The sequence below is a fragment of the Panicum virgatum genome, chromosome 1K (genome assembly GCF_016808335.1).
Source record: "Panicum virgatum strain AP13 chromosome 1K, P.virgatum_v5, whole genome shotgun sequence".
In the NCBI taxonomy this organism is placed as follows: Eukaryota; Viridiplantae; Streptophyta; class Magnoliopsida; order Poales; family Poaceae; genus Panicum; species Panicum virgatum.
Window position 1 is genome coordinate 41,734,047 of NC_053136.1, and position 17,219 is coordinate 41,751,265.

A 17,219-nucleotide genomic window follows, 5' to 3' on the forward strand; every position below is an offset into this window, starting at 1 on the left:
CTGGTTCTACTGCTCCTGGTATGCCTTGAGCCTTGGCGACCCGTACTCCAAGTCCGTGGGGAGTATGGCATCGGCGCCATAGACGAGAAAGAACGGCGTAAAGCCTGTGGCTCTGCTTGGGGTCGTCCTCAGGCTCCAAATAACCAAGGGTAACTCTGTGAGTCACCTCCGGCCAAACTTGTTCAGCTTGTTGAAGATTCTTGGCTTCAGTCCTTGGAGGATCATGCCATTGGCACGCTCCACTTGCCCGTTCGTCTGTGGATGTGCCACAACCGACCAGTCCACATGTATGTGGAAGCTGTCGCAGAACGCCAAGAACTTCTTGCCTGTCAACTGGGTGCTGTTGTCGGTGATGATCGAGTTAGGGACCCAAACCTGAAGATGATGTTGGTGAAGAACAGAACGGCTTGCTCGGATTTAATCTTGCCGATGGGTCGAGCCTCGATCCATTTGGAAAATTTGTCGACTGCCACCAGCAAGTGGGTGAAGCCCCCGGGCGCCTTCTGCAGCGGACCGACGAGGTCCAGTCCCCACACGGCAAACGACCACGTGATGGGGATGGTCTGCAGAGCATGGGCCGGGAGATGTGTTTTTCGAGCGTAGAACTGGCAACCCTCGCATGTCCGCACGACGTCGGTGGCATCGGTGTTGACGCTCCTTAGCGCCCCCGATTTATATACCGCAAGCGCACGGTTTCGTGTAACTTTTCCCTCAGAGTATTCCCCCAAGGTTTATCAATCCACGGAACCAAAGAGACAAGAAACAATCTACTAGCATAGAGATTCCTTTGTGTGAGATGGTGAAAACGAATCTAATCTACTAAAAACACGACAAACACCAAAGGTAGCAAGAGAAAGTTAGAGATAACCAATCTAGATCACCTAGATCATGCATATGTTGTAGTTCCAACTAGATAAAGTGAAGTAAGATAGATGTGAATCTCAATGGAAAGCCTCTTTAAACCCAAAATCTCCAATCCGATCCCTCGATACTCCGCCTACTCTGTGGAGACGGCCTGTCACGACGCCCCCCCCTTTTGAACGAAATACCCTGAAGCAAGTCGAACCCCCTTTGGTAGTTCCGCCATGAACCTCTAGCCACCATGACTATAAGATCATGCTAAGTGATCTATCTCGATAATAGATCTAGGATGAAGCGAACCCAAAGAAAAGAACGAAATCGAAAGAGGAGAACATGGTCGCTAAACATTCGGAAACACAAATAACTTCACCATGAATGATTGTACATCACAAGATCACAACCGGGGCCCTACCTTGATCTTGATGATCCTAGCTCCAGAACTCCGACGTGGTCTTCCTTGCAAGGTTCTCACGTCGGCTAGGGCGAACCCTAGACAACTAGCACGACCCTCGGCTCTCCGAGAGGTGTCTCTCTATCTTCTCTGCTCCTTGGTGTCGTCTCCCGAATTGATCTCTCCGTGAACCTTGGGGAGGGGTCTTTAAATAGCCTCAGGGAACCCTCGGTCAAAGGGGAGGTCGAACCGACCTAAAAACAGGCTGGGCCGGCCGGCCCAATGAGCCTAGGCCGGCCGGCCTGGGTCTTTCCTTCGTCGGCTGGCGCTCAACTTTCTCCCCAAGTCTCCTGGAATCTTCTAGAGTTTATGTCTTTCATGATTGCACCCCTTTAGACGTCGTTATCTTCGAGATTTCTTCGAGGAGAAGGATAGGATGGAAAATCCTTCCTTAAATATCTCTTTGCTTTGCTTAGCCCCGAAGCATCTCAATCTTATCTTGTGGGCTTTGTCTTTTGGGCTTCATTGGAGGGTGGATGTGCATGAATGGGCCTCTAATCATCATGGCCTTCGATCCTTTGTTCGGGCTTTGGCCTTCGTCATTCTTCATATCATCGCGTGATCGTGGGCCTCGCCATTTCATGCTCCAAAATTGGTCAAAAACCTGCAAAAACGAAGTACCTCCAAAATATATGTGCAAACGTGAAAACGACCAATAATTGGGCCGAGGTTAGGATGGTTAGTGATTTTGATATTAAATTTATGACATTATCAAAGTTAAACAGGGGATAAAATGGATACTTAAGGAGCGCCAACAGTCGGCGACCGCGGTGGGCCAGTAAAAACCTTGCCGAAACGCGTTACCCACGAGGGTACGTGGTGCGGCGTGATGACCGCAGGTTCCAGCGTGGATGTCGCGGATCAGCTCCTTGCCCTCGAGTTTGGGGATGCATCGCTGTAAAACGCCCGAGGGACTGCGCTTGTATAACTCGTTGTCGATTAGGACGAAGGACTTGGCCCGCCTAACGAGGCACCACGCCCGAGCGCGGTTCGAGGGTAGGTCCCCTTGAATCATCCAGTCAAGGTACTGGGCGCGCCAATCTTGCGAAGTGGGGGCCTCGTCGACTTCCATTGCTTCGGCCTCATCCGCGGAGGAGGTCCCGAAGTCAATGTCCATGGGCACGGCCTCGTCCACCGGGGGGTTCCCGCCGGAGGGCCCGGCGGACGAGGGGCCTGGTTCCGTCGGATCCTTAAATTCGATGGAGGGCTTGGTGATGTCGAGAGCGAAGATGTTCGTGGGGACGGTGGTCCGCCCCGACGCAATCTTGGCTAGTTCGTCGGCATCCTCTTTGTACTTGCACGGGACATGATTGAGTTCTAGGCCGTCGAATTTGTCTTCGAGGTGGCGCACTGCTTTGCAGTATGCCTCCATCTTCGGGTCATGACATCTAGACTCCTTCATCACCTGGTCGATGACGAGTTGAGAGTCACCGCGCACGTCGAGGCGTTTGACGCCGAGCTCGATGGCGATGCGGAGGCCACTAAGGAGGGCCTCGTACTCCGCCATATTGTTAGATGCAGGGAAGTGCAAGCATACTACGTATCGCATGTGGTCTCCGAGGGGTGAGATAAAAAGAAGACCGGCACCGGCGCCGGTTTTCATCACCGACCCGTCGAAGAACATGGTCTAGCATTCGGTCTGGATTTGTGGAGGGGGTAGCTGAGTGTTCGTCCACTCAGCCACGAAGTCAGCCAAGACTTGGGACTTGATCGCTTTGCGGGGGGGGTGTAGGTGAGAGTTTCTCTCATCAGCTCCACAGACTATTTGGCAATTCTACCCTCGGCTTCCCTGTTGCGGACTATCTCCCCCAAAGGGAAAGACGAGACCACGGTGATGGGATGGGCCTCGAAGTAGTGGCGCAGCTTGCACCGTGCCAAAACCACCGCATACAGCAGCTTTTGAATCTGCGGATAGCGTGTCTTAGTTTCAGACAACACTTCGCTGATGTAGTACACCGGCCGTTAGACGGGCAGAGCATGGCCCTCGTCTTGTCTTTCGACAACAACCACCGTGCTGACCACTTGGGTCGTCGCGACTACATACAGATAGAGGGGCTCGCCATCCGCGGGTGGCGCAAGAATGGAGGCGTGAGTGAGCGATGCCTTCAGCCTGTCGAGGGCTTCTTGGGCTTCGGGGGTCCACGTGAAGCGCTCGGCTTTCTTCAGGAGTCGATACAGGGGTAAGCCTTTCTTGCCGAGACGCGAGATGAATCGGCTAAGGGACGCTAGGCATCCCATGACCCTCTGTACCCCCTTTAGGTCTCGGATCAGTTCCATCCGAGTGATGGCCGAGACTTTGTCAGAGTTGGGTTCAATGCCCCGCTGGGAGACAATGAAACTCAAGAGCATGACTCGAGGGACTCCGAACACGCACTTCTCGGGGTTGAGTTTTACCCCTTTGGCCCTTAGGCAATCGAATGCGATCCTGAGATCAGCAACCAGGTCGTCCGCCTTCCTGGATTTTATAACGATGTCGTCGACATATGCCTCTATGTTCTGCCCGAGATGGTCCCAGAAAACGTGGAGCATACACCGCTGATATGTAACTCCAGCATTTTGGAGGCCAAAGGGCATCGTGACGTAGCAGTACATGCCGAAGGGTGTGATAAAAGAAGTCGCGAGCTGGTCGGACTCTTTCATCTTGATTTGGTGGTAACCGGAGTAAGCATCAAGAAAGGATAAAAGTTCACATACCGCAGTTGAATCTACGATTTGATCAATGCGTGGCAAAGGAAAGGGAACCCTCGGACATGCTTTATTTAAACTAGTGTAGTCTACGCACATCCGCCAACTCCCATTCTTTTTCTTCACTAACACAGGATTAGCTAGCCACTCGGGATGGAATACTTCCTTGATGAATCCGGCTGCCAGAAGTTTCTGCAGCTCCTTGCCGATCGCCCGGCGCTTGAGCTCATCGAATATCAAGGGCGTGCTCGGCGACCTCCCTCGGTATGCCAGGCATGTCCGAGGGGCTCCACACAAAGATGTCTGCGTTGGCGCGGAGAAAGTCGACGAGCACCACTTCCTATTTGCTGTCGAGGGTGGCACTGACCTGCAACGCCTTGTCGTCAGAGCGATTCAGGTCGAGGGGCACCTTCTTGATACCCTCGGTGGGTTCGAAGCTTCCCACATGTCGGTGCGTGGAGTCCAAGGCCTCGCTTGCCATTTTGTCGAGGGTGGCTGCGAGGGCCTCGTCCTCCGCTTGAGCCTCCGCGTGCTCAACGCACTCGACATCGCACTCATAGGCATGCTCGAACGAAGAGCCGACAGTGATGACACCCTTCGGACCTGGCATCTTCAGCTTGAGGTAGGTGTAGTTGGGGATGGCCATGAACTTGGCGTAGCAGGGTCGACCAAGAATGGCATGATAGGATCCCCGAAACCCCACCACCTCAAAGGTGAGTACTTCCTTACGGAAGTTGGCTGCCGTGCCGAAGCAGACAGGCAGATCGATCTGGCCAAGGGGTTGGACTCGCTTCCCCGGCGCGACGCCATGGAATGGCGACTTACTGGGGCAAAGCTTGTTCAATCCAATCCCCAAGAGCTCCAAGGTGTGGGCGTACATGATGTTGAGGCTGCTGCCTCCGTCCATGAGCACCTTGGAGAAGCGGGTATTGCCGATGATGGGGTTAACAACGAGCGGATACCGTCCCGGGTGCGGTACGTAGTTGGGGTGGTCCTTGCGGCCAAAGGAAATGGTGTCCTTCGACCAGTCGAGGTAGGACGGCGTGGCCTTGGTGACGGTGAAGACTTCCCGGCGCTTACGCTTGCGCTGCCGAGAGGTCATGTTCGTCGTTGGTCCTCCAAAGATGAAGAAGGTGTTCTCCACCGGGGGGGCTCATCATCTACACCTTTGTCGCCAGCATCCTTCTTTTTGTCCTCGTCGCGATGCGCGACGCGGTTGTAGTACTTCTTGAGCATTTCGCACTGCTCGAGGGTGTGATTGACCGAGCCCTTGTGGTAAGGGCACGGTTTCTTCAGCATGTCGTCGAATAGGCCGCCTCCACCTCGAGGGGGACCTCGAGGTCCTTTGCGGTCAGGGATGGCGACGAAGGCCTCGTCAGAGTCTTCCGCCTACCCCAGTCCACGCTGGATTGGGGGGGCCTGCTTCTTTCCCTTTCTCCCCCGCTTTTGCTTCTTGGCAGGGCATGGGTCTTGAAGTTGCCGCCCTCCGCGGGCGCATCTTCCTTGCGCTTATTCGGCTTCTCGTCGAAAATTGCACCAACCGCCTCTTCGCCAGCGGCGTAGTTGGTGGCAGCGTCGAACAACTCGTTGGTGTTGGCGGGACGTCTTTGCGCAAGCTCGTGCACCAGGTTTGTGCACATCGTGCCCTCGAGGAAAGCGTTGATGACCTCGACGTGTGTGACGCTTGGGAGCTCGGTGCATTGCTTGGAGAAGCGTCACACGTAGTCGCGCAGGGAGTCATTGGGCTTCTGGCGACACCCTTTGAGGTCCCAGGAGTTCCCAGGGCGCACGTATGTGCCCTGTAAGTTGCCCACGAAGATCTGGACCAAGTCGGCCCATTTGTGGATCTGGTCCGCGGGCAAGTGCTCGAGCCACGTTCGTGTGGCGTCAGTGAGATGAAGGGGAAGGTTGTGGATGATGACCACGTCTTCCGTAGCACCACCCAGCTGGCACGCTAGGCGGTAGTCATTGAGCCAGACTGCGGGATCAGTTTCGCCCGATTACTTGACGAGGGTGGTGGGTTGTCAAAAGCGCGGGGGAAAAGAAGCGTTTTGAATCTCCCGGCTGAACACCCGGGTGCCCGGAGGCTCCGGTGACTCACCCCTGTCGTGCTCGGGGTCGAAGCGCCCACCCCGTTGAGGGGTGTACTTCCTGCCATTGATGATGTAGCGGGCGTCGCCGTCATCGGCGTGCCCGTGCGTGTCGTGGAGTCGCTCCCTTGCGGGAGCCTTCCCGATGCGGTCGTGCACCGAGGGTGCCTTCGCGTCGTGCGGTACGGCTGTCTTTCCTTTCCCTCCTGGCGGAGTGTGCACCGAAGCCTCGTGGTCCTGGCGTGCAGTCCCACCGGGCTGTTCCGGGGCCTTTGAGCGCATACGAGATGCAGAGCTCTCGGCCTGCTGCACGACAGCTTGCTCGATGAGCGCATGTGCCTCGCGGCGCAGGTTGCGACCCAAAGTCGTCGATGGCTCGGGCATCGCTTGGAGTTGGTAGGCCGCAGCGACGAGTTTTTCGCCGGCTGTTTTCAATTCCGGAGGTTTATCGACGTTGCCGTCGGCTAGGATCCGCTCCCGGGCAACGTGTCCCGCCGCCTGGGCATGTGCACCACGCGCGGTACGCTGCTGCTCGAGTGCGGTGCGCAGCTCCTGGGTCTGCCGACGCTGCTCGTCGAGCTTGGCTTGAAGCTCCTTGAGCTGCGCCAGCTGTGCTTGCCACTCCGCCGAGCTTGACGAAGAAGAAGGGGCCGCAGGCAGCACCACCGGTTGGTTCGCCTACGCGTCTGCCCCACCATTCCCGTCAACACCCGGAACGTTGTCGTCTTACCCGTCCGCAAGCTGGACCATGAAGTACTCCCGGGCGGGATCGTAATCCCCCTCGCTGGAGTCTTCGGAGCAGGTGAGGCAGTAAGCCGTCGCCAGCCGGAACATGCGGAAAGCGCCGGGGTCGCGGACCCCGGAGTAGTCCTCGGCCTCCTCGGCCGTGAAATTGTCCATGAAGAAGTTGACGTCGTCGGTGATCGAGCTCGCCGTCTCGGGGTAGGAGTCGTTAGGAGATGACGCGATGAGGCTGCGGATCGACAGGAGGTGATGACCCGGCATGTCCTCGTACTCGGTGAAGTTGGTGCTAGTCGAAGAAGCGTAAGAGGCAGCGTTGCGCATCCCGATGGGGTAGGGCGACGCCGCAGTCGCGCCCTCCTGGGAGGCACTAGAGCTGCAGTCGATGATGATGATGCCGGCGCTGCCGACGCCGGAGCACGTGATGACGAAGCGATGGCCCTGTCGGCCGCGACGCTGAGCCGTGACATGGCGACCTCAACCCACGTAGGGGAGGTGAGGCGTGCCGCCCGGTGCCGCTCTGGGCGCGCTTGTCGTGAACGTTGGCCCGAGCGCCTGTTGTGCCGGGCTGGTGAAGCCGGAATGTCCGGGTTGCGTCTGGGTGAGAGGAGCTCCATGAGGTAACCGTTGCCGGTTGCTCTAAACTCGAGGCTCCCGAACCAGATCACGTATCCTGCTGGGAACGGATCCAAAACGCCCATGGGGTATGGGTTAGATCTGCTCGCCATCCCTGGAGATCAAATGGGAACAAAAGAGAAAATGTCACGCAGCGAGCCCCTACCTGGCGCGCCAACTGTCGGTGTCCTGACCCAGGGGTCCGGATCCCAACTAGTAAATGCTGCGTGTTTCCTCATCCCAGATGTTGATGCCAGAGGCAACACAGTAACACACGGGTTTATTCTAGTTCCGGCCACGGGGCCGTACGTCCAGCAAGGGGGTGTGCGAGGGCACTGTATTATCCTGCACCCGAGGTGCCTGTAGTAGGGGGTACAGGCGTGGCGAGAGAGGGCAGGAAGCTCTCAGGTCTCTGCTAGAGGAGGAGTCGATTGAGGCGAATGCCAATATCGGGTGCTCAGTAGTGCTGAGTGGGTGACGATGGTCGCAATGTCTTAGGTAGCGATGATAGCTCACGTCCAGAACGTCCCCCTTAAAGGAAGCCCGCCTCCTCCTTTTATAGTCACAAGGAGGGGCGGTGTACATGCGCAGGGGAACGTGGAAGTCGTCGTTTTTTCCCAGATCGCGGGGGTGCAGTGGTCGGACACTGTAGAAAGTACACTGTGGGGCATGGCGTCGGGCGTGACAGTCATCCTGGATATCTCCTTGGTCTTTGCGGAGATCGCGCCGGCGTCCTGCCAGCCCTAGCAGGCGGCGTGGTCGTCGCTGTAGGGTGGACAGTCCTTCAAATGTGGCGTGGTGACGTTCCGTGAGCCCTGCAGATCAGGGTCTTGCGTGCTCCAGCGGTAAAGGGGCACGTGGCGATCCCGGACCCCCCTGAACGGAGTGCTGGCGCACGTACTAGGAGGTCCGAGACTCCGGCTGCGAGTGCGGAGCGTCCCTCCTTGAGGGGCACGTGGGGACGCCAGACCCCCTCCTGAGCAGGGGGCGGGTCCGGGGTCACACGTGTGATGAGGTGGAGTCCGGACAACCGGAGTTGGCAGAACAGTAACGGGAACTGTGCCGAGCGCGTCTCGTCCCGCGTCGCATGCTCCACAGTGCTGCCACAACGTTCGGGATGGCGAAGCAGTGTCCGGAGTTGGCGGACGGGACTCCGATCACAGCCACTGTGGGGAATGGCGGCCTGACGCCGTCTGTCCTGGGCGCTGTGGAGGAGTGGTTGGCATTCAATGCCCCCGTACGACGGGCGGGTGAGCGGCAGGGCCGTTTGTTCTTTACGCGGAGGGGTGGCCTCGAGCGAGGCGGAGATGAGTTGCCTGCTCGAGGGTAGGTTCGCTACCCTCGAGCGAGGCGGAAATGTTTTGCCCACTCGAGGGTAGATTCGCTACCCTCGAGCGAGGCGGAGATGCGGGGCGCAGTCGAGAGTCTCGATGGGAGCCCTCGAGCGTGGTGGAGATCGCTCCGCGGGTCCGAGAGAAGAGCGAATGGGCCGCATGTTGGGCTTCTTTGAATCATTTCCTTTCTTCTGGATTGGAAGGAGGTCGTGGGCCTTCGTGGGCTCAGTCGCCTATCATGTGTTTGCGTTTTTTAGGATGACCTTAATACCCCGATTAGGGTGTCCCTAATCGTGGTACCCGACAGAATGTTTAGAAACATTTTAAAAGTTCAAATCTTTTATTCAGAATACTTTTCAAAAATTATCCAGAACATTCTGAATTGTTGTTGAACAAATTTGGAATTAAAAAAAACAATTTGGAATGTTTGACAAAAAATATTTTTGAGAACTTTTTGGATAAAAAGTTCCACGAAGCACTCTGGGAATATTTCCAAACAAATTATGAATGTTCAGGAACATTTTAAAAAGGTCAAAACTTTTTTTCGAACATTCCAGGCAATTATCCAAATCATTGTGAATTGTTCTCAAACAAATTTGTAATTTGTTTTAGAAACAATTTTAGGAATGTTTGACGAACACTTTTTGGGTAAATATTTCCACAAAACACTCTGAAATATTTCTAAACAAATTTTGAATGTTCATGAGCATTTTAAAAAGTGCATAACTTGATTTCGAAAAAAAATTGGTTACTTGGAGCAATTTCTACGAAACACTCTAAAATATTTCAAGCATCTTCAATGTTCAGGAACAATTTCCAGAATGTGTTGCTAACATTTTAAAATGTGCAAAACTTTTTTTCGGAATTTTTTCATAGGAACACGTAGAAGTAGGAGCGAACATGTAGATCACGAATTCACGATTTCGCTTTTGCTTCTAGCGCTGGAAATGAGAGGCATTCAATTAACATTTGAGCCCAATAAACATGCGTCGCGTGCCTGTCTGACCGCGCGTGTGCGTCCGCCCGGCCACTAAATCGTTTCTGCGACGTAACAGTTTCTAATCGCAGAATGCGACAGATAGATGCCCCCGGGCGGCCCGCCCAGCGACACGTAGCCAAAAAAGTGAAGCGTCTGACGGGGGGGAGCCAAGCCAGAGCTACTAGATATTTTTCGCCCGGACAGCCAGCCCCTGCTGCGGCTGGGCCCCGTAACCGCTTCCTCGGTCGCCGCTGGGCGGCCGAGATCCCCCGGCCGGCTCGCCCGAGCACGCCGAGCCGTCGCCTCGTTCGTTTACTATTACTATTTTACTCCGCGATTCGCCTGGCTGGTTTCCCCTTCTCGGCGCTGTTTGTTTTTCCCTATCATAGCATAGCACATAATTTTTGAGAAAAGAATCTTACATGTATGGAGTACTAAACGAAATTTATTTGCAAAACCTTTTCACGACGGATCTAATGATAGTAATTAATCGATGATTGGCTACATTGATGCTACAGTAACCATACTTTAATCGTGCGGTCAAAGGCCTCATTAGGTTCGTCTCGCGAAGTAGAACAGGGTTGTGGAGTTAGTTTTATAAATTACCTTTATTTAGTACCCAATTATTGGTCAAAAATTTTGTACTACTTGTGCTACTCTTGTCCAAACAGGGCCTCGTCGCCTCCTCCTCTTCTGCTCAGGGGTTGTTTGGTTCCAGGGACTTTTTTAAGTAACTAGAACTTTTTAGTATTTAGAAGTATTAAATAAATGTTAATTATAAAACTAACTGCAGAAGGCTGGGCTAAACTGCGAGACGAATCTAATGAGGTATCTTAATCTATAATTAGCGAATAGTTACTGTAGCATCAATGTAGCAAATTATGAATTAATTAGGCTCATTAGATTCGTCTCGGAAAAAACACTCAGCTGTCAAAAAACATTTATAAATAGATAGATTTTATTTAATATTATAAAATAGTAAAATTTTTTTTGATGCGATAAAGACTTTTGAAAAAAATTTGGTTCCAAATAGGGCGTCAGACATGCTGCTGCTCCTGCGGCTGCGTGCCCCCACCGCACTCAAGAAAGCGAGAAAAGGGCGACGAAAATATCCTCCAGCGCGGCAGGGGGGAGCGGCCGCCATCGCCACCGCCGCCCGAGGAATAGATTAGTCGCGCGGATAATGTGGGGGGCGACCGCGACGGGCAGAGGAGCGCGCCGCCGCCGGTGGTGACCCCAGCCGCTGCTGATTGTGCTGCCCGTCCTGCCGTCGGCGGCCACGGCGCGCGTGCGGTGGTGGTGGTGGTAGCTCGCGAGGGGGGAAAGCCGGAAGGTGCTGCCGGCCGCGGGGATGGAGGAGGAGGCGCCCGCAGATCCAGCGACGGCGTCGTCCCGCGTCTGCGTCTGCGTCTCCGGCTCCGGCCGCTGCTGAATCGGGCGCTCCGGGTTGGTGTCGCTTGGGGTGGGGGAGGCGGGCGTGGGTTGGTGCGTGGGGTTTGGGTTTGCCGGTTTGGGTATGGTGGGCGGCGGCGAGGGGGATCGCGTTGGCGGCAGCGGCGGCGCCGGGGTGGCGGTAGGGGGAGGGCAGCAGTTCGTGGACCGGAGCAAGGTCAGGATTCTGCTCTGCGACGGCGACGCCACCAGCTCGCGGGAGGTGCTGCGGCTCCTCTGCAACTGCTCATACCAAGGTTAGTCAAACTTTTTCACCCCCGTACTTAGTATGTCTAAGTCTAATCCTTGGGATTTCCCGGATCAGGATTCTGTTCTGCTTCTCGCTGTGAGCTTAATCATTAGTTGTACTACACTACTAATATGTTCGCGTCTAATGATTGAATCTGCTATTCTGTTATGCGTCATGTGTGCTTACAGTTGTGCTGGTGCTGGTGAACTTTTTTTGTTTCAGTATCTTGCGCAAAGTCTCCGCGGCAGGTGATCAATATTCTCAACTACGAGAGCAGCGAGATCGACATCATCCTGGCTGAGGTCGATCTGCCGGTCACAAAGTGCTTCAAGATGCTCAAGTACATTGCCAGGAACAAGGACCTGCGCCACATCCCCATCATCAGTAAGCTGCCGTACTATTCTGTCTTCTGCCGATTCCAGTGACGCGCTTGTAATGATCATCATCCTGTTGATCGAATTATGCAGTGATGTCCAACAGAGACGAGGTCTCGGTTGTTGTCAAGTGCTTGCGGCTTGGGGCAGCCGAGTACCTGGTGAAGCCACTGCGCACCAATGAGCTGCTGAACCTTTGGACCCATGTGTGGCGGCGGAGACGGATGGTAAAGGCACCTTAGCCTCTGTGTTAAAAGCATGCGCTAAGCTGAGATGCTTGTGTATGTTGTTGTACCTGTATGAATTGTTCTTTAAATTGAGTACTGGTGTTGGCAGCTTGGTTTGCCCGAGAAAAACTTCTTCAATGACAACTTCGAGTTGGTGCTCTCAGAACCTAGTGATGCCAATACAAATAGCACCACGCTCCTCTCTGATGAGACAGATGATAGGCCAAAAGAAAACATGAATCAAGAAACAGGCACCTCGAATCAACGTGAATACGAGGTAACTTTAGGAAGTTTGTTGCAGTTCAGATATTCATTTTGCTGTTTTAGTAGATTTCCATTTTTGTGCTTTGATGGTGCCACAAAGATGTACCTGTTTTCCTTGTATGCTGTATGATGATGGCATGCTAATTTGTACACATCGATACTAGTTTAAGCTCTGTTCCATTTCTTGCCATGTTCCAGTCTTATCCTTCTGCTGAGACCGAACAAAGAGGCAAAACGGAGGGCGTGCCAGGTTCTGTTGTAGATGCCGATCAAGCATGTAAGATATTTCATTCTGACCTGTCTATTTCCTGTGATAATTGATCTACCTTTTTCATTGGTAGTGTGTTCTACTTCTCAACCTGTTTCTTATTTGATTCTTTTAATTGCCAGCATCACCAGGAAGAATGTTTTCACGCCCTATAAAAACTAATCTGAGGGTTGGCGAATCGTCTGCATTTCTAGCATATGTTAAGTCAAGCACCCCAGTCTCCAGCTCATTTGATAGTGAACTACAAAGAGGTGGCAGTCGGTTAGAATCTTTTGATAACCAGGGTAATTGCTCTACCGCAACTGACAGAAGTGAAACCGGTACTGATGTAAATATCCGGGATAAAGAAGCTTATGAGATGCCTGTACAGTACCCTATGGTGTACTTTTCATCATCTAACATACATATGGAGCGAAGCAATGGAGGCCAAAATGGTACTTCAGGAACTCCACCTATGTACCATTACCCATTTTATTATCCAGGGATGGTAGAGCACAGCATAGCACTTTCTTCGGTGCAAAATTTTCAAGCGAACATAAACAATGCTCAAGGACATACACCTCCAGCGATGATCCCCCAGTACAATGCTTATCCCCAATGCCATGGTGTACCTATGATGTCATCATTTCAGTTTAATCCAGGTGGTATGAGTATGCACTCAAATCATTTACCGACACAAAATATGTGGTCATCAGGGTCAAGCACACCAGTGCCTGAGGAAACATGCAGTCACTCTGAAAGGAGGGCCGCAGCACTTGCCAAATTTAGGCAGAAAAGGAAAGAGCGCTGTTTTGACAAGAAAGTGAGGTATGTGAATCGGAAGAAGCTTGCTGAAACAAGGCCAAGGGTACGAGGACAGTTTGTTAGGCAGGCAAGCAATACTGATATTATCAGCACTGGAGATGACATCTCTGAAGATGAAGATGATGATCCATCATCCAGGGAGGTAGAGATGGTTTCTTCACCAGAGTAGTGAAAAGATTTCCCATGTGAGAAGATAGAGTACAGATGATTACTGCTCACTTTGATACAACTCAGTAGACCTAGGCATATACATTCTTCTACTGGGAAAGGCAATACACCCTTTCGCTCACACAGTATACCCTTTTTGTCCCCAAGAAACATGTTACATGTGGCAATACCACCAATGTTGCTCTGGTCATTTTGGAGAAAACATATTTTATGAAGACATGAAGTTTAGTTGTAGTTATGCTAGTTAGTGACACATACCAGTGTAGATCAGTATTATCCATTGCAGACTGATATCTGCCTTTTGAGGTAGACAGGGCTATTGTCATATTGTCATACATTCTGCATATTATAAGTTGATTTTCCACATTTTGGTTTCCTAGTCCATGTGCATTTTGATGAAATTGCACTGATTACATTTTTACTTGTGTTCCTGGGTTAAGCCTGTCTTCCGCAGTCCCTCTCTGCTCTTGCACAATCTGGTGTGAGAGACTAGGACGACGGATCTATTTCTGAAGAGGTGGAAACCACGTCGATAAATGTATTCTTATAATAATGTAAGAGTTCACTAGTTCATAATATTATACGAAATTCAGCAGACTTCGGGCATTTCCTGCACGAAACGGATAGCAGGATTAATCGTTGCGCTCAGTATCACCAAATTGAGTTGCACATCGTCGATTTAAGTTCTAGTATATGATTTAATAAGGTTGAATTCCAACGTGTTATTGGACCAAACGCCCCCAAATCACCCACAAGCGAGGAAGACGTGAACTGGACTGTAAACGTTTTAAAAGGCCAACAGAAGCTGCCCTGTACTCCTGGTAGCCCAGGAAATACAGGTTACCGTAATAGTCCGGACCATGTGTACTGCAGCAACAGTCAAGACCGAAAGAGTAACATAACATTAGGAAGCACGATCTGTCCATAGCATAGTATTACATAGCGTCTGAATGTGCTGAGAGATACCATGGTAGCGTCTGAATGTGCTGAGAGATACCAAAAAGCTGCCAAACAGATGATTTTCTCCTGAACATCCATATGGTTGGACAGTTGGAACTTAGTACTTTGGTGCTGGCTTCTGGGTTGGCAGCAGTCCAAATCTCTTCTTCAACAGGTACCGCTGGCGAGAGTACTTGTCATCTGGTGAGAAGCGAGCTGCACCACAAGTAAAGATTTCTCAGTAATTCAAGATGACACACTCGAACTATAAATCAAAACCACAAATGTAACCATGAAAAGGAACTAATTCCACATGTTTCAGTTCTGCACATTACACGTCTTATTTTTTGGTCCTATGCATCGACAAGAGAACTAAAATCAGTGTTTAACTCTCTAAAGTTTATTTAGTCCAATAGTAACACAACAAAATTAAGCTCTAATCTGGCAAATAGTGCTTATGTTAAGGCCATCCATGACTGGTCAGGATTCTAGATTGAACAGGTTTAGTCATGTTGTAAGGAACTTGTTGCTAGAAAAGGATGCTCGTTTTCACACTAAGATCTTGCAGAAGAGCTGCGAAAGCAATATCTTATTTATCTGTTCAAAATACCCAGAATTCTTATCTCATAAGAAATTGAAAATACAAGGTACTATTTAACCTGCATCGCTGCAGGGTACCAAATGAGAAATTAGGATCAACTGGTGCTAGCAAGCAACGCTCCACGATCATCAAAATGTTCCAACACCCAAAAACAACAATTGACATAAACATGCCTTTCTGTTTTGAAAGAGTTCAGCCTAGCAACGGATTAACAAAAACGTAATCCATACGAGTTTTCCAAAACAATCTACAGCTGATGTCTAATCAATAATCATCAAAGACCATTAACACATTCGGCGGACCTCCAACAAGTATACAAACATGCCCACTCACGCTCACGCTAATAATTAGAAAACCGTGAGTCGATGACATCATCTTTCTTCCCAACAGGAAAACCATATTATTACGTCTCAGACAGGCAAGACAACAGCACATGGAAGGACTCCATCGAACGAAGGTGGCGTACCCGGATGAGCAGACTGCGTCGGCACACCGAGAGGCGACTCCTTCTGCAAAACAAGGGACAACATACGCACGTCATCAGCACAGGCTAAAACATCAAAATCACCAGCAATCCAGCGAAGATTAAGCGCAAGGTCGTACAACCTTGGTGGTGTAAACCTTGTCCCCCTTCTCGTTGATGTAGTACTGGAGATACATCTTGAATCCAAGCGCGGGATGAGCCCTGGTAAATCCGACGAGAATAAAGAGTGAGTACTCCCGATATCGCCAAGAATCGCAGCGAGAGCAGGAGAGATTGGGGAGGGGGTATAGCGAAGTTACCAGATGATGGCGGAGCCGCGGAGGAGCGCAGCGGAGAAGAGGCGAGAAGGGATTCAGGACGGCCGGCGGCTAGGGTTGGAAAGGGGTGGGCTTTCTGTGTTTCAGGGTATGGCTGGGCATATTACCCGAAACCCGATCCCCGAACTCGAAAAACCCGAACCCGTACCCGAAAAACCCGAGTCCGAAAAACCCGATCACTATTTCGGGTAGCAAACTCCGGTACCCGAAATTTTTACGGGTAAATCGGGTTTAGAATCCCGGTACCCGAATTTGAAAAGAAACCCGAATTCTAAGTAGACCTAGCAGCCCAATTCAAGCCGGCCCACTAACGCAGTAAACCTAGCCTCCCACGCAGCACCCACCCAGACTCCAGCAGTCCAGTCGCAACTCCTCCCCGAGTCCCAACCTCCCGTGGCGGCGCATCTGGAGTCTCCGGCGGGACGCCGCAGCACGGCAGCTCGATTGTGCGACGGCCGACCTCCTCGTCGTCGAGCTGCAGGTCGAGGCTGCGGGCCAGCAGCGCCTGATCTTCCCTGTCGCCATCGGCATCTGGTGGTAACGCATCGCCGTTGCTGGCCGCAAGTTCGCAGCTCGTTCCGTCGTTCGGGATACTGGCATCCTATCCTGATGCCTGCTGGTCATCTGGGCACAAGGATCTTCCACGAAGCTAAGTCCATCGTGGATTTCTTGCTTGTTGCTCCTATTCATTCTTGGCTTGGCGTGGATTGGGATGACTGATTAGCATGTTTGTTATTCCAATAATTGCTGTTGTGGTATCAATCGAAGATCCACAGTGTTGTATGCTTGGAATGAAAGTGCATATGTTCAAGCTTTCTTCTTGTATTTCTCCTCGCCAATACAAAACCGTGTTCTTCCCCTGTTACCTGTGCAACATGTGTTCTCTTCTTGTTATTTCGGGTAAATCGGAGTTACCCGAACCCGAACCCGAATTATCGGGTACCCGAATTGTCGGGTTTTATAATTTTTCAGTGTTTTTCGGGTATCAGTTTCTAAAACCCGAATTTCAAAAAACCCGAAAAACCCGACCCGAAATTTTCGGGTTACCCGAACGCCCACCCATATTTCAGGGAGAAACCCAAAGGCACGAAATGCCCAAAATGTAGGAGAGGCCCATCTAAGCATCAAATTGGGCCGCGTCCTCTCATTCGAAAATACTATTGCAATTTTCTCGTGATTCTTACCCCTCAAAAAAAAATTCTCGTGATTCTGGCTTTTTCCTTTTGTTAATAGTGTATAGTTAGCTGAAGTTTTCTAATAAATTAACATAATCGGTTACAATTTTTTCTAAAAGGTGCATAAAAGTAAAAGAAATCCAGTCCAGTACTCAAACTAA

The 17,219-nt window shown here is 51.5% G+C and overlaps 2 protein-coding genes across 3 annotated transcripts; one reads left to right on the top strand and one right to left on the bottom strand.

The window, feature by feature from the left end:
• Positions 1–10,820: 10,820 nt before the first annotated feature.
• On the top strand, positions 10,821–13,921 carry LOC120708890 (two-component response regulator-like PRR1). The gene is made up of 6 exons (XM_039994321.1): positions 10,821–11,444; positions 11,660–11,821; positions 11,905–12,038; positions 12,148–12,315; positions 12,501–12,579; positions 12,693–13,921. Exons 1-6 carry the CDS (start codon positions 11,273–11,275, stop codon positions 13,541–13,543), a joined length of 1,566 nt encoding a protein of 521 aa, XP_039850255.1. The 5' UTR covers positions 10,821–11,272; the 3' UTR covers positions 13,544–13,921.
• Positions 13,922–14,314: 393 nt separating this feature from the next.
• On the bottom strand, positions 14,315–15,991 carry LOC120708906 (H/ACA ribonucleoprotein complex subunit 3-like protein). 2 transcript variants are annotated; one of them, XR_005689512.1, is made up of 5 exons: positions 15,866–15,972; positions 15,689–15,767; positions 15,549–15,591; positions 14,526–14,697; positions 14,328–14,494 (listed from the first exon to the last, which is right to left on the bottom strand). XR_005689512.1 is itself a non-coding variant. In XM_039994344.1 (4 exons), the coding sequence occupies exons 2-4, from the start codon at positions 15,740–15,742 to the stop codon at positions 14,600–14,602; spliced, it is 195 nt and encodes a 64-aa protein (XP_039850278.1). In that variant the 5' UTR covers positions 15,743–15,767; positions 15,866–15,991; the 3' UTR covers positions 14,315–14,599. The 2 variants fall into 2 exon arrangements, 1 of the variants encoding a protein (XP_039850278.1); XM_039994344.1 differs by having other exon boundaries at positions 14,315–14,697; positions 15,866–15,991.
• Between the last annotated feature and the right edge of the window lie 1,228 nt (positions 15,992–17,219).